Genomic DNA, 26,957 nt, shown 5'->3' with positions numbered 1-26,957 from the left:
GTAAAAAGACTGACAAAGAGAAATATATTTGCTTTAAAATAGTGCTACGGAAATTCAGAGTCTAAAGAAAATTACTTCCAGTACAGGTGCTTAGGGAAGGCTTTCTGTTAGTATGGCGTTCGGCTTTAATCTTGGAAAACTGACGTGGAGGTGAATGAAGCACATTCCAGGCAGGATGACTAGCATCCAAGTAAAGGCAGGAGATGAGATTGGGAAGTATGAACATTTTAGAAGGGACCAGAGAGAAAATATATTGGCAGGGACAGTTAAAGAAAGAGGATGGAGAAAGTGAAATTAAAAAGTAATTTCACAAAATTTTTTGCTCAAGCCTTGTGGATTAGTGCTTAGCTGGTATGGTTTAACTTTGGCATATAACCCTAAGATAATCATAACTATTGCCATAGCTGTTAACCACAACAGTAACCCCAATCACAATCACATCCACACCCATTTCCACCAGGTCTTTGGGAAATCACATAGATTTGTGGCTCTCAATTCTATAGAATCAGATGCCTCATCCACTATTGTTTAATTACATTTAGAGGTAAGAAGACATAAATACATACTTTTGAAAACTCAATATAGTGACCCAACTCCATTAAAAAATGGGAAAAAGTTCATAAAACAATATATATTTCAATATAAAAATATTGAATATGACTATAACAGAGAACATAATGAAGAAGCCAAATATTTGCATATTACCATAATGACTATGTTTGGACATAAGAGAAGTTGATCTAACACTTTAAATATAGGAACACAGGGAAATCATAGAGCAGAGGTACAGGGGACATAAAAACCTAGAATTAGAATAGGTGATAATAGACAAGACTTACATGTATACAATTAAAATGAACTAACTTCAGCTGATGTGGAGATAACATATCAGACATTTACAGGCAGTTACCTTCAGTCTCTGACACTAGAAGCCCAGGAATAGAAAGAAACAGAAACACCAGGAGCCACCAAAGTCTGCCACACTCTGGGGAAAGCAAAAAGAGTAATCGGTAACTCCCAAAGAAATCGTTTCATATTCAGTGTTATAACCTCGATTTACCCTGTGCTACAATTAGAAATTATATAGGAGATATTAATATGAAAAATTTTAAAATCCTTTTATTAATAAATTCAATAAGATTCCTACATGTCCTATGTCTTTGCTTATTTAAAAATATTCAACTCTAAGTCTGTTAGGGAGAGTGTTGATCTCTTTTGTTGCATATTTGCATGTGAACTAAGAATAAGAACACAGGCCAATGGTGGTGTATTATATTGGCAACTGAAAACAACAAACAGCATTGCTTTCACTAAAATGATACACTGAAATGATGATCAGCATTCTAGCTGCATTCTTGAAAAATACTAAAACCATGAGAAAACACTTTGTGATTATGCTTTAAAGTTTTTAAAATTAATTAATTAATTAGACAGAGAGAGAGAGAGAGAGAGAGAGAGCGAGAGCGCGCACACACAAGTAAGCAGAGCAGCAGGCAGAGGGAGAGGGAAGCAGGCTCTCTGCTGAACAGGGAGCCTGATGTGGGACTGGATCCCAGGATCTGGGATCATGACCTGAAACGCAAAAGCAGCCGCTTAACCGACCAAGCCACCCAGGTGCCCCTGCTTTAAAGATTTTAGATGTGTTTATATGTCAAATATTTTAAGCTCAGCTAACTATAAATTGGTCTTTCAGTTGCATAATTATCTTGTGAGGTATTGGAAAATTGGATTCAAGCAAGGCAGCTCTTGAGAGTCAGTGACCCTTACTTGCAGAAGCCCTAACATTTCTTACCCTCTCCATTAAATGCAATTACCACTTCCCAGTCACTGCAGTGACCCAAAGTGGCCCCACAGATCTATGAAATTCGTTCCAGGATGTGGTATAACTTTCACTGAAAATCACTGTTGTAGATGTTAAGTATCAGCTTGCCAGGGTCAGACTCAAAGAATGAAAACTTTCAGCGATGATTTGAAAGATGGCCAAATGGTTTTTAAAGTTCAGTGCTCACTGAACTGCAAGAAGTAAGGCAGTCAGGAGGGAATAAATTAAAAAATGAAATTCAAAGATGAAATTGTAGCCTCACGTAATACAACACATCCTGTTTTTTAAAGTTTGTATCTAATTGCTGCACTCAGAGGCTTTTGTAAGTAATTTTGTGCATATATTTCATAAGCATCTTTCTGTGTTGGCATTTTACCAAGGAATTGTTTTTTTTAAAAAACTGGATTATGGTTATTCACGGGTCTTTTTTTTTTTTTTTTAATTTGACAGAGATCACAAGTAGATGGAGAGGCAGGCAGAGAGAGAGATAGAGGAAAGCAGGCTCCCCGCTGAGCAGAGAGCCCGATGCAGGACTCGATCCCAGGACCCCGAGATCATGACCTGAGCCGAAGGCAGCGGCTAAACCCACTGAGCCACCCAGGCGCCCCACGGGTCATTTTTTCCTATAAAATTCAAGGTCTCAATATATTCTAGTAAAACTATTACGTATTTGAATCACAAGTGAATGCACTTTAAAATTGTAACAGTAAATATATCAGAACAAGTTCAGAAAAAAATTTTAAAGTGATTAAATTTGGTGGAGGAAAGGAGCATTAGAAATTGTCAACTCTTTTGAGAGATAAAGGAGGAGTGGATGACCTAAGTGATGAAGTCACAACCCTGGGAGTCTCTCAGAGACTTGTTAGTCAAGCAGGTCATTTCAGCAGCAGATGTAATTTGTCCACACTCTCATCCTGCAACTGTGATTATTTTAACTACAACTGCATAGTGTTTTAAAGGACCTGTGATTTTTTCTTAAGATTTTATTTATTTATTTGACAGAGAGAGATCACAAGTAGGCAGAGAGGCAGGCAGAGTGAGAGGGGGGAAGCAGGCTCACCGCTGAGCAGAAAGCCTGATGCTGGGATCATGACCTGAGCCAAAGGCAGAGGCTTTAACCCACTGAGCCACCCAGGCACCCCGGACCTGTTCTTATACACTCATATGTAAATGAGAAAAATGATTAATTGTGGAATATTTTTGCTCAGACATTTCCTTCATTAATAATATTTAATGAAGAAAAAAGAAGATACAATATTTAATGAAGGTATCATCAATGATCTAAAAAAGAAGTTAGGTTTTCTTTTTTTGGAAGTATTTTCTGTTTAGTAAGGTCATAGATGTCACAGGTTATTTTGATGGTGTACTCATTAATCTTTACTTTTAAACCAGGAAAATCTTTAGAAACAGAACGAGTTGACCTTAAAGTATATACCAGAATGGAACCACCTACTCATGAACTCCTAAAAGTCAGAAACCAGTCTTATTTGACCTACTTTGTGTATGTATGTAGCATCAACCAGAAGAGGAACTGGATTAGGGACACTGCATTCATTCCTATCATAGCTGTTATTTCCCTATGTTGTAATTGCCTGTTCCACTCCAGTGTTCCCAATAACTACTAGAAAATCAGCCTTTTTAAGTGATATATTAAAATATCTTCCGGTATTTTTTCAGTTTTATAATTATAACAGTTCTCACTATGTGTTTCTAGTTACTGTGGTGTTTATGCATACTAGTATATAGGTATTACATCATTGTGGCTGAGTAGTGATTCTATTTTTAAATTGTACCTTGTATATACTTCACTGTCTTTGTATTTACATTTGCCTAGTAATTATTTCTCTATCCACTTTTAAAAAAGATTTTATGTACTTATTTTTAGAGACAGAGTGCATGAACAGGAGGAGGGGCAGAAGGAGAGAGAGAATCTCAAGCAGACTCTGCATGGGGGTAGGGAGGGTTCCAACTCACAACCCTGAGATTATCACCTGAGTGGAAACCAGGAGTCAGATGCTTAACCTACTGAGCCATCCAGGCACCTCTTACTAAAGCTCCTCCAGAGCTACCAAAGCTCCTCAGAGGCCAGAATCTCACCAGGAATCCCAGGGCTCAGATCCTTGCTTGAGGCTTTTCCACTGCTAGTTCTCAGACTCTGGTGGCCAAAGTAAGGAAACGTCCTCTACCCTGTCTTCTGGTTGCTAGTTTTTTGAATCATAACTCCTTCATAACCCAGGTAGGGCATAAGGCTTTGCATACACTCTTACAAACCTTCCCTCCCTGACAGCCATTATTTAGCTTAGAGGAAGCGATTGTTGGACCTGGAGCAGCTTGAACAGGCTGGTGTCATGGACATGCGTCGATATTATACCATCCTCTGAATGTAACCTGCTTGAGGGTGGTGACTGTTTGCATTGACCAGTACATTCTCAATATCCTGAATATTATAGGGAGCACAGTAGTAGCTCAATAAATACTTAATAGATGAAATTATAAGAGGCCTTAACCATCTGAAAGCCTTCTTCCTAAAGTAGTAGATTAGACCTAGAACTTCATCCCCAAACTCTAATTACCAAACCAATCATTTTCTCAGTCTTGGGAAAGCCATCTCTGACATGGCTATCCACTTAGAAGAGGAAAGGGGAATCCTTTCTTCATTCTTTTGGTTGTGAGTTTACAACAATAAAAAAAAAATTAAGACTTTTAATTTCTTATGAAGCAAGTGAATGAATAAACACTATGACAATGGAAGAATTGTGTGTGCGTGCTCACGCGTGCGCGTGTGTGTCTGTATGTATATCTATTTGTGGGTCTGTGAGGATTAGGATGAAAAGAAAGATCAAGCTGATGGAAAGTTAATATGGCTACCCAGTTCCACAAAGAAGGAAATGTTGCTTAGCAGCTAGAAGTTTCAGGAAGAAAAATTCTAAATTCTAGTGGGGAAAGTGCAGAAGGTAGGTAAATATATTTCTAAAATGAAGGCTTTTGAGATGATTTTTGTGGTGAATAATTTACTTTGAGAAATATGCTGCTCCTTTTCCTCTACATGTATTGAAAATTTGTTCCTGTCTCAAAGCATAACTAATAAATGGCCAAACTGAATGGAGTGACCAAACTGGGGTCAGCTTGTTCATTACAAACAGAGAGGGCCAAGAACCAAAAGGAGAGATTATTTGCTACTTTACTGCTGATTGTTTTTTTTTTTAATTACCCCATCAATGCATGAATGTATTCTCATGGTAAAAAATCTTTTAAATTCAGAAATATTGAGAGCAAACCCAGAAATGACTGCTCCGGTATGCTTCTCTTACTTTCTTTTCCCAATTGGTAACATTGTCAAGAGTCTGACAGTTATCCTTCTGTCCTTGCCCATACATTTATGTATGTGTGTATATTTGATTTCTAATTTTTATACACAAAGGGAATCATTCTACTATTTGAACTTACATGTATTGTTACATATGCATATACGTGTGTGTATAAGTCATTATTTTTATGCGCCATACACACCTTTCTTATAGATGGGCATTTCATTGTTTCCAGTTATACACTAATACAGACATTAAAGTTATGGAATATGTTATTCCATAAAGTTATGAATATATCATTGGACACTTGAGAAAGTATTTTTTGAAAATGTATTTCTAGAAGCAGAATTGCTAGCCTATAGGGATTTAAGATTTAAAATATATATTTCCTAATTGCCTTCCCAAAAGACTTTAGAGACTTTTCTCTACTGCATATGAATGGGTCAGTTTCCCTATATCTTTCCTACACTTGACTGTGTAAGCCATCTGATAAGGGAAAAACCACACACACACACAGCATGATTGCCAGCAAGACTGACTACCCTTTATGTTTACTTGATATTTTGTTTTCTTTTAGAAAATCACCATCTGGCATCCTTTACTCATTTTAGTGTTGAGTTGTTTGCGTTTTACTAAATTATTTATAACTGTCTTTATACATTCTGGTTATTAATACCTTGTCTGCTAAATGTGTTACAGTAATTTATTTCCACCATGTGTATTTTATCTTTTTTTATGATCTCCCCTCTCCCCCCGGTATATAGAGTTTTAAGGTTTTTTGAGAGAAATCTGTCATGTATACTTGATGATTTCTGGGTTGGGGGTCACCCTTGAGAGGAGCTTTGCTATCCCAAAGCTTTTAAAGTATTCTGTATTTTCCTCTAACACATATATATTTTTGCTTAATGTTTAGTGCTTTAAACTATTTGGAGTTTATTTTGGTAGATAATATGAGGAATAAATAGTATCTTGCTTTACTTTTTTCATCTGATAGCTACTTTCCTACAAATTAGTAAATACACAATCTTTTCCCACTGCTTAAAAGGCCAACCTAATCATAAAGTCTTACATATGTATGACATATGTATTGACATATTTCCCTATTCTTAAACTCTCTTGTTTTATTTTTTTATTTTTTTTCCAATTTATTTATTTTCAGAAAAACATTATTCATTATTTTTTCACCACACCCAGTGCTCCATGCAAGCCGTGCCCTCTATAATACCCACCACCTGGTACCCCAACCTCCCACCCCCCCCGCCACTTCAAACCCTTCAGATTGTTTTTCAGAGTCCATAGTCTCTCATGGTTCACCTCCCCTTCCAATTTACCCAAATTCCCTACTCCTCTCTAACACCCCTTGTCCTCCATGCTATTTGTTATGCTCCACAAGTAAGTGAAACCATATGATAATTTACTCTCTCTGCTTGACTTATTTCACTCAGCATAATCTCTTCCAGTCCCGTCCATGTTGCTACAAAAGTTGGGTATTCATCCTTTCTGATGGAGGCATAATACTCCATAGTGTATATGGACCACATCTTCCTTATCCATTCATCCGTTGAAGGGCATCTTGGTTCTTTCCATAGTTTGGCGACCAGCAATGGCCACGGTCGCCAAACTCTCTTGTTTTAATTAGAATAGGGCTCATCACATGTATTAATAAAGGCTCATCACCCTTTATTAATTGGGGATATTTCCTTTTGGCTTCTGGTTGCTAATTTTTTGAATCATTAAAGAACACTGGATATAATCAAATGGATTTCTTCCTTAGTCTGCCAATACTGATCTATACATTTATTTTCTAATATTTAACCAGGTATTCTGGGAAACCGTTGTTAGAGTCTTCCTTAAAAGCATACATTTCACGATGTTTCCTCTCCTATTCTACCAAAGAATAGAGAAAAATGACTCTTTAACCATTGTGAATATGGTAATAGAGTAAGAAATGGTTAGGCTTACTGCCAATCACAGCTGCACCAGAAGAGGCTCGGCAGAGATCTGTCTACTTCACATAAAGTACAGAGGAAAGAGGTCAAAATTAGTTCAGATACATGAAAAAAAGAAACAAAATCTCATAGGCAAAAGATTGAAACAATATCTGAATTTTGTATAATATGGTATTTGTTATGCAATAAGTGGTCAGTGGAGTAATACTTTATTTTCTGAATCTCTTAATGTACTGAAATTCCTGTGTGTTTATCTCTCTCACACACACATACATGCACACACACACACACACACACACACACACACTCACATCCAGGGAAGCAACTTTTCTCTGATTTTCACAAGTATCTAAGACAGAGATAACTTCTACTTGATTATGATGTATTCTTTAATTTTCTGGTGGGTTTAGAATGTTAATATTTACTTCAGGATTATGATATCCATGCTTATGAAAAGAGGTTGGATTATATTTCTCTTTTTTTGTATAATTTTGTCCTTTGTTGATAGTAGAGTATTGCTATTCCCATAAAATGATTTACCAACATTTTCATATTTTTTTCCTGCTCTGAAATAGTTTATTTTTAATGTAGAAAATTTCTGCTATTTAAAGTTTGATAATTTCTTCTATTAAATTACCTGGACCTGAAGTCCTTCAAAGAGTAGATTTTAATTGCCTTGTTCATTTCTTCACTACTAACACTTCTATTCCTATTTTTATAATTCTTGAATTAATTATAATAATATATATTTTAATATGAAGTGATACTCTTCACCTAGTTTTCTAAATTTGTGGCATAAGGATAGCCATGATATTTTGCTTTAATTCTTACCCTGTTTAATGTAATTTTATGTTCCTGTCCCACTGATAATGTTAGTTGCTGGTCTTTTCTAATTTTCTTTTCAATATAATTGCCAGATGTTCAATTTAATGGGATTTTCCAGGAATAAACTTGTGATTTCACTCATTGTACTTAATGTTTTCATTTAATTTAGTCAATTTCTACTTTTGTATTTATACTTTTCTTTAACTTTCTTTTTTTTTTTTAATCTATTTTGTCAGTCTTTTCTGGTTTCTTAAGTTATATGTGGGACAGGGTGAGTAAATCAGGTATTTGTTTTCTCGTTTTGTCTGAAAACCCAAAGGCCAAAAGCAAAATAAAAGGGGACAAGAAACCCTATGTATTTTTTCTTTTTTTTTTAAAGGTTTTTAAAAAATTCATTTATTGGACAAAGAAAGAGACAGTAAGAGAAGGAACACAAGCAAGGGGAGTGGGAGAGGGAGAAGCAAGCCTCCCGCTGAGCAGGGAGGCTTGATCCTAGGACCCTGGGACATGACCTGAGCCGAGGGCAGACACTTAATGACTGAGCCACCCAGGTGCCCTGTAGCCCTATATTTCTAAATGAAGGAATAGTTCATCTTTGTACAACTGACAAAATAACTAGCAGAAAAGCAGGGGATTTTTTTTGTTGTTGTTTACTTTTGTTTTTTTCCTGAAAAGCAGTTTTGTGATGCTTGGCCCTAAACCCAACTTGAAGGGATAAAAGGATTGAGGTTGGAGAGCCAGGGAAACAAAGACACTGTAAAGGAATTATTGCCACTTGGCAATATTGTCCAGTCATACTTTCCCTCCATGTTTAATGTGTGGGGTGAATGGGCGGCACTGATGTTACTCCTGACCTCTGAACAAGTTAGAGGGAATTTAAGAGACCCTTTTGCAGAATTTTATATCCCTGTTTCCCTTTTGCCCTGGTATTTGATGGGGCAAAGGAACAGTTTTTGGTCAGCATTTATAGAAAATGAAAAGCAGAAAGTATGTGGCTAGAGCTGTCTTCCTGGGGAAGAGCAAAGAGAGGTGCCTGCTTCCACTATTGCTGAAGAGAGGCATGTATTTTCCTAGATAGATTTGGCTTATAAAATGGGAACGATTTGGATGAATAGACCAAAAAGAGGCTGGAAGAAACCTTAGATACGGAGTCTGAGGGCACAATCTTAAGTGGCCAGGCCAGAAACAGCTTTGCCCACATCAACAGAGCTACAGTTGGATGTTCCTGGTGAAGAAATCTCTACAAAAGCACAAAAATACCCCATGAGGCCAGCAGTGAAAATTCAGCAAGCCCAGAGAGTACTCTCACATCATAGCACCCCTCCCCTATCAAATCGGACCTTTATTCCCCATTATCTCTTTCTCCCATCTCTGACTCTGCCCAACTCCCACCCTAGTGGGTCCTAAAATCACAGCTAAAAGTGTGGGTTTGAGTGAAGGGGAGCTGAGAAAGCAAAGACAGAAGTTCCCACACACACCCTACCCTCTACTGCAGAATTCAGCCTGAAATGAACTTGAGCTGGGGAGGAGAAAAGTAAAAGATTAACTAAAATCCCACTGTAGACTATTTCACTAAAATGGACGGTTCAATTATTTAAATAAAACTGTAGTAGTTATTAGAAGTGACTGGAAGGTTTTTTGTTTTTGTTTTTTTTGTTCCATTTTTACTGTTAAAAATTAATCAGGAAAGCTATGAACTTTTCTCAATATTTTATTGGAGTGGGGACGAATAAGATTGTAGAATGGATTTAAGAGGATAGTGAAAAAATAAATCTGTGTTATGTTTGCATTCTATCAATTTCTCATAGTTCAAAATACCAGTTACCTAGGGGCGCCTGAGTGGCTCAGTGGGTTAAGCCTATGCCTTCAGCTCAGGTCATGATCTCAGGGTCCTGGGATGGAGCCCTGCTTCAGGCTCTCTGCTCAGCAGGAAGCATCCCCCTCTCTCTCTGCCTGCTGCTCTGCCTACTTGTGATCGATATCTCTCTCTCTCTCTTTCTCTCTGTCAAATAAATAAATATTAAAAATACCAGTTACCTAATCTAAACTCATTTATTTTTCAGTCTTTGTTGTTTACTAATACATTCATTTAAAATTATGACTATTTCTGTGAGTACTGTTTTGACTACATAACACAGATTATTATAATTAGTGCTTTCATTTTTACTCATTATAAAGGGTTTAAATTATAACTGATTTCAATTTTATTTTTATCTGAAGGGTATTTAAAAATTTGCAAGTGCATGACTCTTTTTGCTATTTTTTTGTTAATTTTTTATTTCACTGCAATTTGAAAAGAAAACTTGTCCTGTATGATTTGTTTTTTTGAATAATGATAATTTTCTTTATGGCTCAGCACACAGATTTCCACCTGGGGGCTTAAATCCAGTATCAAAAGGAGCAGTTCCCATGCTCATAAACTCTTCCTTATGGAATTTTATGTTCTGACTTCCTTGATTCAGAAACCTCGGGATCCAAATTTGTGCCACTCCATGTTGGCTATGTCTTACAGCTCCTTCAGACTGTGGTCCCTTTCCTGGTATAGCAGCCCCAGCACTTCCCTGATGTGTTGCATTATGTTGTGACTTGACCCTAAGTTATTGGGTCTGGAGACCAGGGAGGGATGGTAAGAGGATAGGTGCTGAGTGGTATGCTTACTGTCTCACAAGACAGTGACCTTGGTATCATCTCCAAGCAAGGGAGGTGTAAGAGCCTTTATTAGGGAGAGGTGAGTGGGCCACTATAATGGGCCAAGTGGTCCAGGGAAGTCTGAGGCTTCTGGTTTCCGGTTTCTCCGATGCATCAACTGGATGATGGTTCCATATCAAGACTCAGAGTCCCACTCGTTTTGATAAAGGGCCTGACCATGGCATAGCAAATTTTCCAGGATTGAGAATTATCTTTCTCTGCAACTAGTAATCTTTATAATTAAGTCCTGTACCTGATTCACCACTCTTTCTGTGTCCTGTTGCAGCAGGTGAGGTTCTTTTCAAAAGCTGCCACAGAGACCCTCTGGTCTTTCCCACTTTGCCTTTAATTGGTGATAAATCATCGGTGGCTTTTTATATTCTTTCTCCAGTGCTTGGTTGCACTCAGCAAAATCCGTCTGATTCCATTGTCCTTGTAATTATGACTTTTCTCAAACCCATTGAAGATATGAGACATGGCACCCATCATGCTTTTCCTTCTACTATGATCCCATCTCAGTTCAACACTAGTGAAATTTTAATAGTAATACTATGCAGTAGCTAGTCTCCTAACATGACCCCAATTCCATGGCATCCTATATATATATATGTGTCACACATCCTATTTCCTCTCCCCTTGAATCTGGCTTATGCTTGTGATTACTCTGATCAATAGACTATGGAATGAGTTATGCCTTTTGCCTAGGCTTTAACTGACCTAGCAGTTTCCACATCCTCTCTCTTGGAACACTTGTTCTTGGGATGTTCCCTCTTGGAATCCAGCTGCCATGCTCTGAAAAGCCCACTTGTTTTTTGATCACCAGTCCTGGGTGATCTTGCAGTTTAAGCCTGTGAATGAAGCTTCCAACAATGTGAATGAGCTCAATTAAGCTCGTTGATGACTGCAACCCCAGTTGACCTCACTGAAGCTGGAGACTGCCCAACTGAGCCCACAGAATCATGAGAAATAATGAAATAGTTATTTTAAACCACTAAGCTTTGGAATTATTTGTTATGCAACAATATGTAATCAGAATATGTTGCCACAGTATGCCAGGAGCTACTATACTACATTCAGTACTAATAATGGGATCTTCATTGTTAAGCAACTGGTGAGTCATTTGACTATCAAAATTCAATCTTTAAAGTCTGCTTCCTTGGACTACTTAGCACCAACAATGTGAAATCAGGTCCTGTTAGAAACATTTGCTGAGATAGAGAAGACAGAGATAAGCAGGCCCAAAACGAATTGGGGAACAATCAGGAATAATGTCTATGAGGGAATAAGGCAAGTACTGAGCAAAAGGAGAAGTTGAACTGTGATGAATTTGTCCCAGAGGTTTCAGCCAATCCTGCAGGGAGCCCTAAAGATGGGACCTTCAGAAGTGTCCTAAATTGAGGTAAAAACATGGGATGAGTAACTGGATGCAAGCTGCTTCTAGGGACGGAGCTAACTTTGAGTGAGACATCACAGCATTCACTTGACTGCTAATTTAAATATTTTATAATGTTATTCTATTTCTTTCCATCACTTCGTCTTTGTCTATCAAACTTTCTTCCTCCATTTCTTCCCCTGACTTTCTTGTTTGAAAAGTATAAAGACTTTCCATTTTTCTCATTTTTATCTTCATATTTTTGAACATGTATTAACCTTATAACTTGCTATCAATATCCATTAACTTTCTAGCTTGCTATCAATGTCTGATTAATCAGAATATCTCTTCTTTGCTTGGAAAGGATGGGATTTGTAGTCTACTTTTGTATTTTCTGCTCTTAACCTCTCTCCTCTGGTGTTCCTCATGTTTCTAGACTGATGTATTATATAAAGGCACATTATTTTATTTGTACTAATAACTTTTAAAACTTAGTTTTTTGCTCATTTAGCATTCCTTCTTGTATTCTGTGTCACTGTCTTGTACATTTTAAACATTTTATTGCAGTTCATTCTATTGTTGATTTTTTCTGAGAGGATGAATGGGTGATAAATCTTCTGAGTCCCTAAATAGTTGGAAATGTTTGTTGTTTTGCTTCACTTGAAATGCTAGTTAACTTGTGCATAGCATATAAACTCAAAATCAGTCTTTCTTTCTTTCTGTCTGTCTTTCTTTCTGTCTGTCTTTCTTTCTGTCTTTCTTTCTTTCTTTTGAGGGGGAGAGAGAGTGAGTGGTGGGGAAGGAGAGCATCTTACACAGGCTCCACACCCAGCATGGAGCCCAGTACAGAACCTGAGGCAGGACTCGACCTCACAACCCTGAGGCCGTGACCTGAGCTCAAATCAAAAGTCAGATTCTTTACCAACCAAGCCATACAGGTGGCCCTGAAATCAGTTTTTCCTTTGAACTTTGAAGGATTGCTTCATTGTCTTCAAGCATTCACTGTTACTAATGAAAACTGTGATGAAATTCTGACTATTATTTCTTTGTGGGTAATTTGGTTATTCTTCCCAGAAATTTCAGTGTTCATAGAACCAAGATATATCTCCATGTGGGTCATTTTACCTTCACTTTTTCTAGAATTTCAAATAAATGGAAGCATACAATACATACTCTTCAGACTCTGACATCTTTCATTTGGCTTAATGTTTTTGAGACTTATTCATGTTTCTGTGTCTGTTAATAGCTTATTATTTTTATTGCTGAATAGTAAAGTTTAAATTTTTTCTTTTCTAGTTATTTCTTGCTATTTTACTGAAATATAACTTTATGGTGAATTTTGCATGACTTTGTGTTCACTGACTATAAACTCTTCAATTCTAACAATTTATAGATTCTTTTGGATTTTCAGCAAGTAATCATCTATAAATAATAACAGGTCATTTCCTTCTTTCCATATTTATTTCTTTTAGTTTTTTTTTCTTTAAATCTTGCCATATTGCATTGGTTAAGACCTATTACGCAATACTAATAAAAGAAGAAGTGGTGGTAGAGAGTATGTATTCATCATTTCTGATTTCAGAGGGAAATTTTTTTACATTTCACCTCTAAACATGATTTTTGCTGCAGATTCTATGCCTAGTTTGTTAAGTGTCTTTTTGTTTTTTATAGTTAGTGAACTTGACTTTTATCATTTTTTTCTATATCTTCTAAGATGGCCATATGCTTTTTCTTCCTCTGTCTACTAATGTGGGTGAGATATATATGGTTGATTTTAGAATGTTAAACTAACCTTGAGTTCCTGGAATAATAAGACTAGGTCCTAATATAGTATAATTTAATGTATATTGCTTAGTTTGTAAAAATTCAGTCCATGAGAGATATTGGTCTGAAATTTTTTTTCCTTATAATTTCTTTCTTGTAAACCAACTGATCCTGAATTCAAAAAGTAAGTTAAGAATTATTCTTTCTGGGGCACCTGGGTGGCTCAGTTCGTTAAGCATCTGCCTTTGGCTGGGGTCATGATCCCAGGGTCTGGAGACTGAGACCTGAATTGGGCTCCCTGCAAATCAGGGAATCTGCTTCTCCTCTCCCTTTACCCCTCCACGACCTCCTTGTGTGTGTGCTTGCTCTCTCTCAAACAAAATCTTAAAAAAAAAAAAAAAAAAGAATTGGGCACCTGAGTGGCTCAATTGGTTAGGCAACTGCCTTTGGCTTTGGTCATGGGGTCTTTATGGATTGAGTCCAGCATTGGGCACCCTGCTCAGCAGGGAGTGTGCTTCTCCTTTGACCCTTGTGCCCCCTCGTGCTCTCTCAAATAAATAAAATCTTTATTTTCTTGAGTTTCTTTCTCAGTTTCTTTAATACATATAGAGCTGGCCAGATGTTCATATTTCCATATCCTCTGATGACTCTTGAAATATGTACCAAATATGTGGTAATTTCCCTTCTTTAATCCTGATATTGGTTCCTTATATCTCTCCTCTTTCTATTGATCATCTGTCCAGAAGTTCATCAATTCCATTGGTCTTTTTAAAGAGCTAAATTTGGGGTTTCTGAGTATTTCTATGATACATTTGTTTCCTACCTTATTAATTTCTCTTCCTATTCCCCCTTTTTAGTTTACTTCCCTTTATTGCATATAATTTCTTTTTCATTGTTTCTAATTTCTTGAGATGGATGCTAAGTTCATTGTTTTTCAAAGCCAGAAAGCATTAGGAAAGATGAACAAAGCAAGAGAAATGAGAATATCTAGCTGAAGAAAAGAGCTCTGCAGTTGTTTGGAAATCTGGGAAATTTAAAGATTTTTTAAAAATTTTAATTTGACAATTAAAATTTATTTTTTTAATTTGAAAGAGGCAGCTGCGGGGGGTGGGGTGGCGTGGGAAGCAAGCTCCCCACTGAGCAGATTAAATATAATATGCATCAGGGGTATACTACTATGTATATACACACATATATAATACAAATTCTTATAAATGTCTATTGTATTTGATATTTCTATAAGTTTCTTGAATCTGTAGTTTGATGTCTGTTACTAATTTTGAAAAATTCATAGTTATTACTGCCTCATACTTTTTTTTTCCTTGTTCTCTCTTTCTTCCTTCTCCTTTTGGAATTCCATTTAGGCATTCATTAGACTGTATAAAATTGTCCCACAGGACTTGGATGCTGTATTCTAGGTTTCAATTTGGGTAATTTTCATTCACCTATCTATAAATTCACTATTTGTTTAACCAGTGATATATCCACTGATAATGCATGTTGAAGTTATTCTTCATTTGTATTACTGTGGGGGTTTTTGTTTCTTGAAATCCTGTTTTTTTTTTCTTGGATCCCTTTTCTTGGTTGAAATTTCCCACTGATCTTAAAAATTTTCACCTCTTAAAAAAAAAATTTTCACCTCTTCCATTAGAATTTTTAACATAATAATCACAGTTATTTTTATATCTTGGTTAGATAACTCTATCATGCCCATCATATCTGAGGCTGGTTCAGTTTATAGTTTGTTTCTTAGAAGTAGGTTTATTTCTTGATGCTTTATTTGCCTCATAATTTTGCATTAAAAGTTGTGTATCTTGTTTTGGACAGTGGAAACTGTGGTAAATAGATTTTATGTCTATAAATAGGTATGCCTTCCCTTCTACTAGGGATTTAGTGTGAGAGTTTGAGTTAATCTAGTGAGGATTTTGGCTGGATTTGCAGGTTGTTCATGTCATGCTTAACCTCACTGCACAACATGTTTTATATTTTTCTACCAGTATCTTTCATTTAATGTGGGGGCTGGTTTTTCTCACCATTTTTCTCTCTGTCTATCCCCCACTCCGCCCTTAGCTTTAGGTCTTCCAGTTGCACTATGTCACAAAAAAGATCTGTGTCTGTGTTCTTGAAGCATTCCACTGTTACTTATTACTTGATGCTTGTTAGCTTGGTGGTGGGGAGCAGAGGGGACATTCTCTGTTGTTCTGATTAAATTTTAGTCTTAGGTAGGCCCTGTGTCTTGGGGATGTGTCCTTCTTAGAGCTCTAGGTTTTCACCATTCGTAGTTCCATGTTGAGGACATATTTCTGCCTCTCCCTTCAGGGAAGAGGGATTTTCCTGTTCCCTTTCTTGTGGATTTGTGCCAGTGCCTAAAGGTGACAGTGTTTGTTGCCTCTGGCCTCCTGTAGAATAAAGCTATTTTTTTTTTTCATAGGGAAGATAAGAGAGAAGGTCATGGCTGGTTTTCTACCCTCTCCTAGTAGCTGGTGTTTTCTTCCTCTAGGCCTGTACCATGATACATGCTTTCTTAGAACTCTCACCCATTTTTTTTTTAAAGTTTTTATTTATTTACTAGTCAGAGAGAGAGACAGCATTTGCAGGGGAAACAGCAGACAGAGGGAGAAGCAGGATCCCCGCTGAACAAGGAGCCTGATGTAGGACTTGATCCTAGGACCCTGGGATCATGACCTGAGCTGGGCACTTAACTAACTGAGCTGCCCAGGCTTCCCTCTCACCCATTTCTTTGTATGCACACTAGAAGCTGTGGAAAAAAACCTGCTAGAAGGTGTGAGCTCCTCCTATATAGGTTGCTCCCCGGGCTTCACATTCTTTTGTAAGCCCACATTCAATATCCCCCAATTTGTTAATTCTTCATAAATAATTTTTACTGGTTTGTGGCTATTTTTGCCACAGGTAAGCAACTGGCATCTTTCCTGTGGACACCTGTCTGTCCTAAAATTTTAGATTACTTGGTTGTTCTGTGACCTCAGTTCTGTTAAGGAGTAAGAACATCTTTATCTTGCATTTTGGTTTTTTGTTGTGTTATAAGGATTGGAGCAGTGTTCTTTGCAGTTTTCTACATCCTAAGCAGAAACCAGAAGTCTTTTAATTGTTTTTATTTAACCATTGTATTGATTTCTAAGAATTATTTATGTATTCCAAATACATATTCTTTGTCAGATACTTGTATTCAGAATATTGACTCCCAATGTGTGGCTTGTGTTTGTATTTCCTTAATTTTGTCTCTTGATGTGCAGAAGTTTTAAAATTTGATAAATTCCATTTTTAAATTTTTATCTTATGTTTAGAGCCCACAGTGTCTTGTCTAAGATATTTTTATCTATTATAAGTACCTGAAGATATTCTTCAGTATTTTCTTTTAGAAGTGCTACTATAGTTTTATCTTTTATGTATAGGCTCATCCATCTTAAACTAACTTTTGTATGTGGTACAAGGAAAAGACAGACATTCATTTTTCCCCTATGTATTTATCCAGTTCTTCTAGTACCATTTACTGAAAAAGACTTTCCTTTGCTCGTTAAATTACTTTGATACTTTTTATGAAAATTAATTGACCACACGTATTTACTGAACTCTATGTTCGGTTCTTTTGGCCTGTTCTTTCTGTCTTTACACCAATACCACACTGTTTTCATTTCTATGAGATTTCATTTCTGTAGCTTTATTGTAAGTTTTGAATTCAAAAGAGTGAGACCTCCAGCTTTGTTGTTTTTCAGAATTGGTTTTGTATTACAGGTATTTTGTATCCTTTTATTCATTTTAGAATAGACTTTAATTTCTACACACAAAGATTACTAAAAGCAGCGTATACAGGGGTGCCTGGGTGGCTCAGTGGGTTAAGCCTCTGCCTTCGGCTCAGGTTATGATCTCAAGGTCCTGAGATCGAGCCCCACATTGGGCTCTCTGTTCAGCAGGGAGACTATTTCCCCCTCTTCCTCTGCCTGCTTCTCTGCCTACTTGTGATCTCTCTCTGTCAAATAAATAAACAAAATCTTTAAAAAAAAAATTAGCCCATACACCAATTAGGAGATAATCGACATGATAACAATATAGAGTCTTTCAATCAATGAACATAGTATATCTCTTCATTTATTTCTCTTAGCAATATTTGGTAGATTATGCCATAGAAGATTAAGTATTTTATGCTTTTTTCTTTTGTTCCATTTTCCAATTGTTTCCTGCTAGCATTTGAAAATACCATTGATTGTTTTATATTGATCTTATACCCTGTGTTACCTTTTAAAATTCACTTAATAATCTTAGTAGTCTAAATCAAACCCTAGGATTTTCTGTATAAAATATCAAATCATTTATAAATGGCACAGTTTAACTTCTTCCTTTTTAGTATTTATGGACTTTTGATTTAGCTAAATTAAAGAATTAGCTGCATAGTTATTATAAATTTTAATTAGCTTTATTATATGTAGTTTACATACAGTAAAATATATCAGTTTTTAAAGTATAATTAAGGAGTTTTGACAAATCACATAATAAAATCATATAATCACCATCAAAATCATGATATAAAACTGTCATTCCCAAATTGCTTCAAACCCTTTTTCAGCCAATTGTCTACCCTGTCTTGGCCTCTGAGAACCACTGATCAGCATTCTGTCACTTAATTTTACCTTTGTGTCAATATTATATAGAAGGATTTATATGTAGTATTTCTACATAGAACTTTTTCTATGAGCTTTTTCTATTTACATGTATATCCCGTGTTTGTTATCTTCATTCCTTTCTGTGTATCTGAGTTTTCATTGTTTATTTTCATTCAGCCTAAAAATATTCCTTTAAGGGCACCTGGGTGGCTCAGTCAGTTACGTGTCCAACTTGATTTTGGCTTAGGTCATGATCTCAGGGTTGTGAGACTGAGCCCCATATAGGGTTCTGTGCTGAGACTGAGCCTCATATAGCCTGCTTAAGATCCTTTCTCCCTTTCCCTCTGCCCTGATCACTCCCCCCCCAAAAAAAAACTCCTTTAGTATAGAATTCTGGATCTATGGAATTTTTTTTTGTTTGTTTTGGGTTTGTTTTTGTTTTGTTTTGAGTAGTTAAATATCTTCAGAGTTAAATAACATTAGAGATATCATTCCATTGTTTTGGGCCTACATTATTTCTGATGAGGAGTCATCTGTCATTTGTATCATTACTTCCGTGTAGTATATAATATACTTACTTCTCTCCTCTCTTTCTCCCCCGTACCCCCAGCAGGGGATGCTTTCAAAACTGTTTTTGTTTGTTTATTTGTTTGTTTAATCTACTGTTTCTAAGCATTTGACTTAGATGAATCTAGGTGTGATTTTATTTCTACTTATTCTGGTTAAGTTTCTGAAATTCTCAAATCTATAAGTTGATGTTGTTTACCAAAATTTGGGGAAATTTCAACCATTTTTTTCAATAAATTTTCTGCCCCAGTCCTTTCTCTCTAGCTCCTGGGAACTCAGTGATATGTGAGATATCTTGATATTGTCCTATAATTCACTGAGACTTGCCCCCTCCTTCCCCCCAATTTCTTGCTTTCATTCTCCTTTATTATTGTTATCTAGATTGGATAACGTCTATAGCTATGTTATTATTAATTCCCTATTACTACAAAATAAAATACTCCAAAATTTAGTGACTTACAGCAGCAATAATGGCTTATCTCTTACAGTTTCTATGAATTCAGAATCCTAAATTATCTGAAATTCTGAACTGTTGTATGGTTCAGCTCAGGTTTTTTTTTAAGATTTTTTTTTAAATTTATTTGACAGAAATCACAAGTAGGCAGAGAGGCAGTCAGAGAGAGAAGGGGAAGCAGGCTCCTTGCTGAGCAGAGAGCCCGATGCAGGGCTCAATGCCAGGACCCTGGGACCATGACCTGAGCTAAAGGCAGAGGCTTAACCCACTGAGCCACCCAGGCCCCCCATCAACTCAGGTCTCTTATAAAATTTTAGTCAGATGTTGGCTGGGATTGTAGTCATTTGATAGTTTGATTGGGGCTGGGAGAATTTACTTCTGTGGTAGCTGACTCACATGGCTAGTAAGTTGGTTCCTTTCCGCATTATCATCTCCATGGAGCTGTTTGAGAATCCCATGGAAGTTGGCTTCCTTTGGAATGAGCAATCCAAGAGATCAAGGCATATTCTCTAATGCTTTTATGACTGTGGAAGTCACGTACCCGTAGTCTACCATGTTCTATTTGTCACATAGGTCAACCCTGATTCAGTGTGATAGGTGAACTCAGAAAGGCATAATTATCAGAAGATGATTAGGGGGGACTATCTTGGAAGTTAGATATTATAGTCTATCTTCAGGCTCACCCACTATTTCCTCTGTAACTGCACTCTTCTGTAAACTCTATGAGTGATTTTTTTTTTCAAATTTCAGAGTTTGCCCATTTTCAAAGCTTTCAAAGTCCCATTTTTTTCTTTTGAGTGGTTTCCATTTCTCTAATAATATTACCCATCCATACACTCATTGGGATTGTCTTTTTAAACAGTTATTGGAATGTATTTATAATAGCTGTTTTAAATCCTTTGTCTATGAATACCAGTCTATCTAAATCATTTTGGTATTTGTTTCTGTTGACTGTTAGGGCTTTTGACTGTGGTTCAACTTTTTCTACCACTTGACATATCTAGTATTTTTTTTTAAAGATTTTATTCATTTATTTATTTGTCAGAGAGAGAAAGAGAGTGCGCATGAGCACACAAGCAGACAGAGCGGCAGGCAGAGGTGGAGAGAGAAGCAGGCTTCCTGCTGAGCAAGGAGCTTGATGTAGGACTTGATCCCAGGACCCCGGGATCATGACCTGAGCTGAAGGCAGTGGCTTAACCAACTGAGCCACCCAGGGGTCCCTAGTATTTATTTTTTCAATTGTATACTGGTTTGTTAATGATTCCTTGCAGTGATTCTGGGTTCTGTTAACTTTTTTTTTTTTTCTCAACAAGGTATGCCTCTAACTTATTTTTCCGTTTCCTCTGAAACTGAGCCCATTGCCATGCTCCCTGCTCTTGGTCCTCTTTTCCATGTACTCATTCTTCAAGCATTTTCTCATCTCCCAACTGAGGTCATTGCAATGACCAAAAAATTTCAGAATGCTGTGCTGACTCGTGGCCACAGCAGGAGGGCTGAAGCCATAGGTGAAGAATCCCCATTCAAAAGGCAGCAATCAGGATGAGGGAGCTGGGCCAGCTTTCGGTGGCAAAGTCTCCCAAGTCCTCTCTGTTATCTTTTTCTTTTTCTTTCTTTCTTTTTTTTTTTTTAAGATTTTTAAAAATTTATCTGTTATCTTTTTCTTAGAGTTTTGTTTGTTTGTTTGTTTGTTTCTTGTAACACACAGTTAAACTTGGTGAAACTCATACTTAAAACTACATCTCTTCTGAGGTAAGGAACAGCTAAAATTTTTTCTCCTCCTCAATTTCTAGCCATTCTGCCAGCCCCAAATTCTGACACCTCAAGCTCCTAAGAGTTGTGTTGCCAGTGGAGCCCTCAGAGGAAAAACTAAATAAATGTGCATTTAATTCAGAAAATTCCTTTCTTTTGTGGGTTACATCATTTTCAGTTTTCTGATTGTGATGGCTCTCTTGCACATTTAAAGGACCCTTTTTATATTTACTTCAGAGATTATAATTTTTATATACAGGAGGTTTAGTCATACCATCTACTCTGCCATACCAGAATGGAAGCTTATCCATGCATGTTTGAGTAAGACAAAAAATAGGCAATTAGAAGCTTTAGATCTCTGAGCCTGTTCAATGATAGGCTTCACTGTAAGGTGTTGAAAAAAATTAGGATTTTTGTTGTTGTGAGTATCCTAATTGTCAGTACCATAAGTCCCTCTCTCCTTGAATTATTTAGTATTCTTAGTGAGGAATCCTTTAATTTCTTGTATGGCGGGCATATGATAGATATATGCCCATTTTTCAGCATCCCGGGAGCCTAATGGACCTGGAAATCTCACATTTTGTTATGTAGAGTTTCTCAAATCCTTCTGTTTTCAATATGGTGCGACCTGTACCTTATGATGTAAAACACATTTCATTTTCTGTTTAACGTTTTCAAAGATTAAATCTCCTCTCTTTTCCAAGGGTTTAGGAAGTGTGTTTTTTGACTGTGAATGGTGGAAGAAGAAATGTTGGGACCTAAGAACTTCTTATAAAAGCTTTCAACTAATGTCTTATTTTCTGTTCCAACTTTAGAAGGATCTAGTACTCAATTTCCGAGCATTTCTGGAATTTTGTGGTGAAAATTGGATTTTTCCTCATTGGCTTCTCCCATTTTAAATCCAAGTTTCAGGTATATCCAGTCTTCAAAGTCAATTACCATTTGTTTATCTGTTCTTAGATTCTGGAATTTAGTTGATATTACTCCTCTTTCTTATTGTGGATATATGCCTTTGTTCTTCTGATCATTTTAGATGGTATTTTGTAAGGAGTGAAGATAAATCATACAGATTCAATCCTGTTGCACTTGTCTTAAAATAATATTTATTTTCATCTTCTATTTTTAAATAAATTGATTTATTAAACCAGATACCCTCTTTTGAAGTTAATAGCACTTTTACAAAAGTCAGTTTTTTTTTTTTTAAAGATTTTATTTATTTATTTGACAGAGAGAGATCACAAGTAAGCAGAGAAGTAGGCAGAGAGAGAGAGAGGAAAGCAGGCTCTCCGCCCAGTGGAGAGCCCGATGTGGGACTCGATCCCAGGACCCTGGGATCATGACCTGAGCCGAAGGCAGCGGCTTAACCCACTGAGCCACCCAGGCACCCCACAAAAGTCAGTTTTGAAAAGCATAGGTATCAAATGACCAAACCAGTGTTGAATTTAAATATCAATTCTGCAGTCTCCTCTATACCATGAAGTGGTGTTTCTCTAGCTATCATTCCCTAAAATAGGAAAAGTAAAAAGACTTATTCTCTTTCAATGTAATATGCTTGCTTTGGACTTATGTTGTAAAAGAATTGCTCACAAAAGACAAGTATAAACATGCAGTGCTGCCACTTCAGAACTTGCCTCAAAGAAGTGTGAATAAAAATGGCCTAGCAACTACTTCATGCCCTTCCTCCACCAGTCTGTGCAAGCCAAGGGAAACTTAACTTCCTGAGAACTAGAATTTACTTTAGAGTTTTATCAGTTTGCCTTGAGTATGCACTTGATTTTTTAACACGAAGATTATTGAATTCATTCTCTGAAAATGTTGTGTAAGCATTTTCAGTCTTTTACTAAATAACTCAGTATTTCACTGAATTTGTATGAATCTAAATATACTTGATATTTTGGGGGCCATTTGTAAATTGAATATATGCTCATCTTCATAAAATTATCTGTGAGGGATAGTTTTTATACTTATTTTTTCAATTTTAGTCAACTAAGGATCATATTCTTAGCACTAAGGTTAATTGTGAGGTTTTTAGTGCTTTTTTGGGGGGGGTAGTTCAACATAGCATGAAAGCTCCGAAGAGTCAGAAATAAATCAATAAATTAGAGGATAATATTGGACTTTGTTTATTGATGTTATCAGGAACGGGGGCATGTGATAGGGTTTATTGCATGTTGGAGGAAAATAAAACAAAAAAATTTCTGAAAGTGACACCTGTGAAATAAGGTTAAAGAAAGGGCCTAGAGTTATTTAGCCAGAAATGAGGTTGATGTAATAACTACTTTTATATATATTTATTACAGAATATGACTGAGCAATTGTCATTGCTGAAATCCAGAAAGAAAAAAGTTCAATGGTAGAAATATAAATGATATACATTTAACCAGTACCTAGAAGAATAGCCTGAAGGTTGCCAGACAGACATTGGAATGCTTGTGATGGGACACATCTCCGTGGAAGAGTGAATAGCTTTAAATGTAGCAATCTTCTCTGCCACGAATGGTGACAGGTCCCGCATTAAGGCTTCCACAGGGCCCTTCCAGATCTGTAATTCTCTGGGTCATTTCTGTTCCAGCCTTCAGAGGTTGAGAGTGAACCAGACACAGCAAACACCTGCCCGAAATTTCAGGAGCTCCAACCGTGCTAAAGGAGGCAGTGCCAGCGGCAGCACAACAGCATCTCTTCCAACTGAAGTCTTCACTCAAAGGTGAGTCAGGTCAGTGAGGACCCCGTGCTTCCTTCTCCTGCAGCTATCAGCTGGGGCCGGGCACAGGAGCTCTGGGAGATCGACGACCACAGGGCACCCTCCCCAGCTGCCAATATAAGCTTTGACAGAGGGATGAAAAGGGAATGGCTGATTAGCTGGTGATAGGTGGGAGGGACTCGCCACCTAGACGCGCTCCGGGGAAGGATGAGTAGCGCCAACAACAGCTAGGTCCCTCTCTCACCCTCTGCTTGGTGGTCAAGACCCATGTGCTCCCAGAGCGCGCTGGGCGCCCGCCACTCCTGGAACGAGCGTCCCACTGCGCGCGGTGCCTTCCAGGCTCCCGGCTCCCGCGGGAGGGCGCGTGGGATGATGCTCTGGTCCTCGTGCTTTCCCCAAGCTCCTGCATCCGGAGCCGCCCAAACCGGCTCCGCAGCAGCCACAGCCTGGGGGTGAGAAAGGAAAAAAGGGAGGGGGCTGGAAAGGTTCCGCGGAGGGAGGAGGAGAGGTGGGGAGGGAGAGAGCGAAGGGGGAGGGAATCTCTCTCCTTTGCAGTGCCTCCGCCTCTCCTCTCCGGCTGGCAGCGACTGGGTTCTCTCTCCACACCCTTCTCCTCGCCCCCTTCTCCACCCACCCACCTTCCCTCCCTCCTTTCTGACTGTGCTGGAAGGGAGCTGCAGCTTGCGCGCAGCTCAGGGCGCCGGGGGAGGCACGGGGGGTGGAGTGGGGGAAGCAGCGGCGGCGGCGGTGGGTGTGTGCGTGTGTGAAGGACGCCACCTCTCGCTCCTGCGTTTGCAGGCGGCAGCAGGCGGCGGGGCTTCTCGCTCCGGCAGCGGCGGCGACAGCGGTGGCGGCTTCCGGAGTCCCGCCGCGAAGATGCTCAAAGTCACGGTGCCCTCGTGCTCTGCCTCGTCCTGCTCTTCGGTCACTGCCAGTGTGGCCCCAGGGGCCGGGAGCCTCATCCCGGATTACTGGATCGAAGGTTCCAACAGGGATGCTTTGAGCGATTTCTTCGAGGTGGAGTCGGAGCTGGGACGGTAAGGCAGTGGTGGGGGGGTGGGGGTTGGGGGCGCCCTGGACGTGGTGGAGCGGCTTGTACTGCGCGCGGGCTCGAGCTTCTGGGGAAGCCCGCGGCGCGCACCGGGAAGTCCCTTTCACAGGGACTGCTCTTGGGGGTATGCGCGAGCCAGCCTCCCTGTTCCTTGATTTCTCCCCCTGTAGTGTCTAGGAGAGAGCTAAGTGCTTTCAAGTTGGGAGTCAGGTGTCTCTCAGAGCACCCAGGCCGGTGCAGCTGCGAGCAGCAGCTCGACTCTCCCACCCTCGCTCCCTCCTTCTTGCCGGCTGCCACTTCCCTTGGGTGACAGCTCCCACCACACGTGGGCCCTGCTTTCCCGATTGGTGTCTTTGCTCAAGACTATAGCTTGCTAGAGGGTCTTGTTTGTCTAGTTATTTTTTTGGGGTAGGGGCAGAGGGTGCCCCTCCAAACCACGACAGAGTTATTAAATTAGATTCTTCCCCTTTCCTCTCATCAAACTCTCCAAAGCAAGTGGCACTAGAAATTAAACTTAAATACTAGCTTCCCTGTAGAGTCTGCTCAGGAGTGAAGGGGAGAATGAATCATTTAAGAGAGTTGAAGGCAGAATAATGAACTAGTGTGGCTTTAAAGAAAAAACAGCACATGGGGTTTAGGCAGTGGTAATTAGAAAAATTCTGCTCTTCTTTCATGCTGGAGTGATTTATTTAAATTATGTATGCAAAAAGCTATCTCTCTGGGGTTGCAGAAATGTCCCTCATCCCTCCTCTGAAGATCCAAACAGGTAGAGAGCGGTTTGCCATGTGGATGATGCCATATGTTCTCATATTTTTAAACATAGAAAATTGTTTTTTCTTTCCCTCCTTGCTTTTCCCTTCTTTCCTTTCTGTTATCAGTAGGTAAGGAGAATTCCTTTCAACATACATTTTAGATCCAGGCCGTTTACCGTAGGGAATCTGAAAATGTAATTTCAAGTGTGGACAAGTTGAAGCTTCTGTATTTAATACTTTGTAATTTCATTTTCTATTTTCTTTTTGTTGGAAACAGTTTAGCTAAGAGCCAATTTTTTTTTTTTTTTAAATGCCACTGGAGACCACAATACAGGATGATGGATGTTGATACTTGATGGGAAGGTCTAAGGGTCACTTCACAAACCACCTCCCCACCCCACCCCCCTTTGCCACTACTATTAATGGCTCATTGATATAGAAGGTATGGAAGAAACCCAAAACTTCTGAATGAAAATATAATCATTTGTCATTGTTTAAAAAATTTCCAGGGGCGGCTGGGTGGCTTAGTTAGTTAAGCATCCAACTCTTTTTTTTTTTTTTAATTTTATTTACTTATTTTTTAATTTATTTTTTATTTTCAGCATAACAGTGTTCATTATTTTTGCACCACACCCAGTGCTCCATGCAATCCGTGCCCTCTATAATACCCACCACCTGGTACCCCGACCTCCGACCCCCCACCCCTTCAAAACCCTCAGATTGTTTTTCAGAGTCCATAGTGTCTCATGGTTCACAGCATTCAACTCTTAATTTCGTCTATGGTCATGATCTCAGGGTCCTGGATTCCATGCCCTGCAATGGGCTTTGGGCTTACCAGGGAGTCTGCTTGAGATTCTCCCTCTCCCTCCTGCCCCCCCACCCACTTGCTCATGCCCCCTACCAAATAAATAAATAAATCTTAAAAAAAATGTTCCAGAATACTTGGGCATTGAATAGTGTGTACATAAATATCCTACTTTGATCAAAATCTTCAGTGTTCATCTGAAGATGTGCAATTGTATGCATTCACTTCAGTTTTCATCTGAAGATGTGCAATTGTATGTAGGATGGAAATAAATGAAGTGACTCCTTTTGTCAGGTTTGAACCTTACAATAATTGTATGGTGAGCTGCAGTGGAACAGTATAAATTTCTGATTGAAGAGATAATCTACTTACAATTGTTTACTTGGTGTTTGAGAAACTGCCGCCTCTATTAGAGGAAGTGTCTGCTGGTGCTAAAGGGACTGTCCCACCACCAAATCTAACTGCTCCCTGAGTAACGTTTGCCCCAGATGCCTAATTGACTGGGACTTCTCATTAGCTACATATTATCTT

At 38.3% G+C, this 26,957-nt stretch overlaps 1 protein-coding gene across 1 annotated transcript in view; it reads left to right on the top strand.

The window, feature by feature from the left end:
• The first annotated feature begins 24,649 nt into the window (after positions 1–24,649).
• CAMK4 (calcium/calmodulin dependent protein kinase IV) overlaps positions 24,650–26,957 on the top strand; it is a 231,679-nt gene continuing 229,371 nt past the window's right edge. The window contains exon 1 of the mRNA XM_044264318.1: positions 24,650–24,855. Coding sequence (XP_044120253.1) covers positions 24,695–24,855 — 161 coding nt within the window. The 5' untranslated portion in view covers positions 24,650–24,694. The remainder of the gene's footprint in view (positions 24,856–26,957) is intronic.

This window comes from Neovison vison, chromosome 1 (genome assembly GCF_020171115.1).
Source record: "Neovison vison isolate M4711 chromosome 1, ASM_NN_V1, whole genome shotgun sequence".
NCBI classification, from domain to species: domain Eukaryota; kingdom Metazoa; phylum Chordata; class Mammalia; order Carnivora; family Mustelidae; genus Neogale; species Neogale vison.
This window is presented reverse-complemented; position numbering and strand designations above follow the sequence as displayed.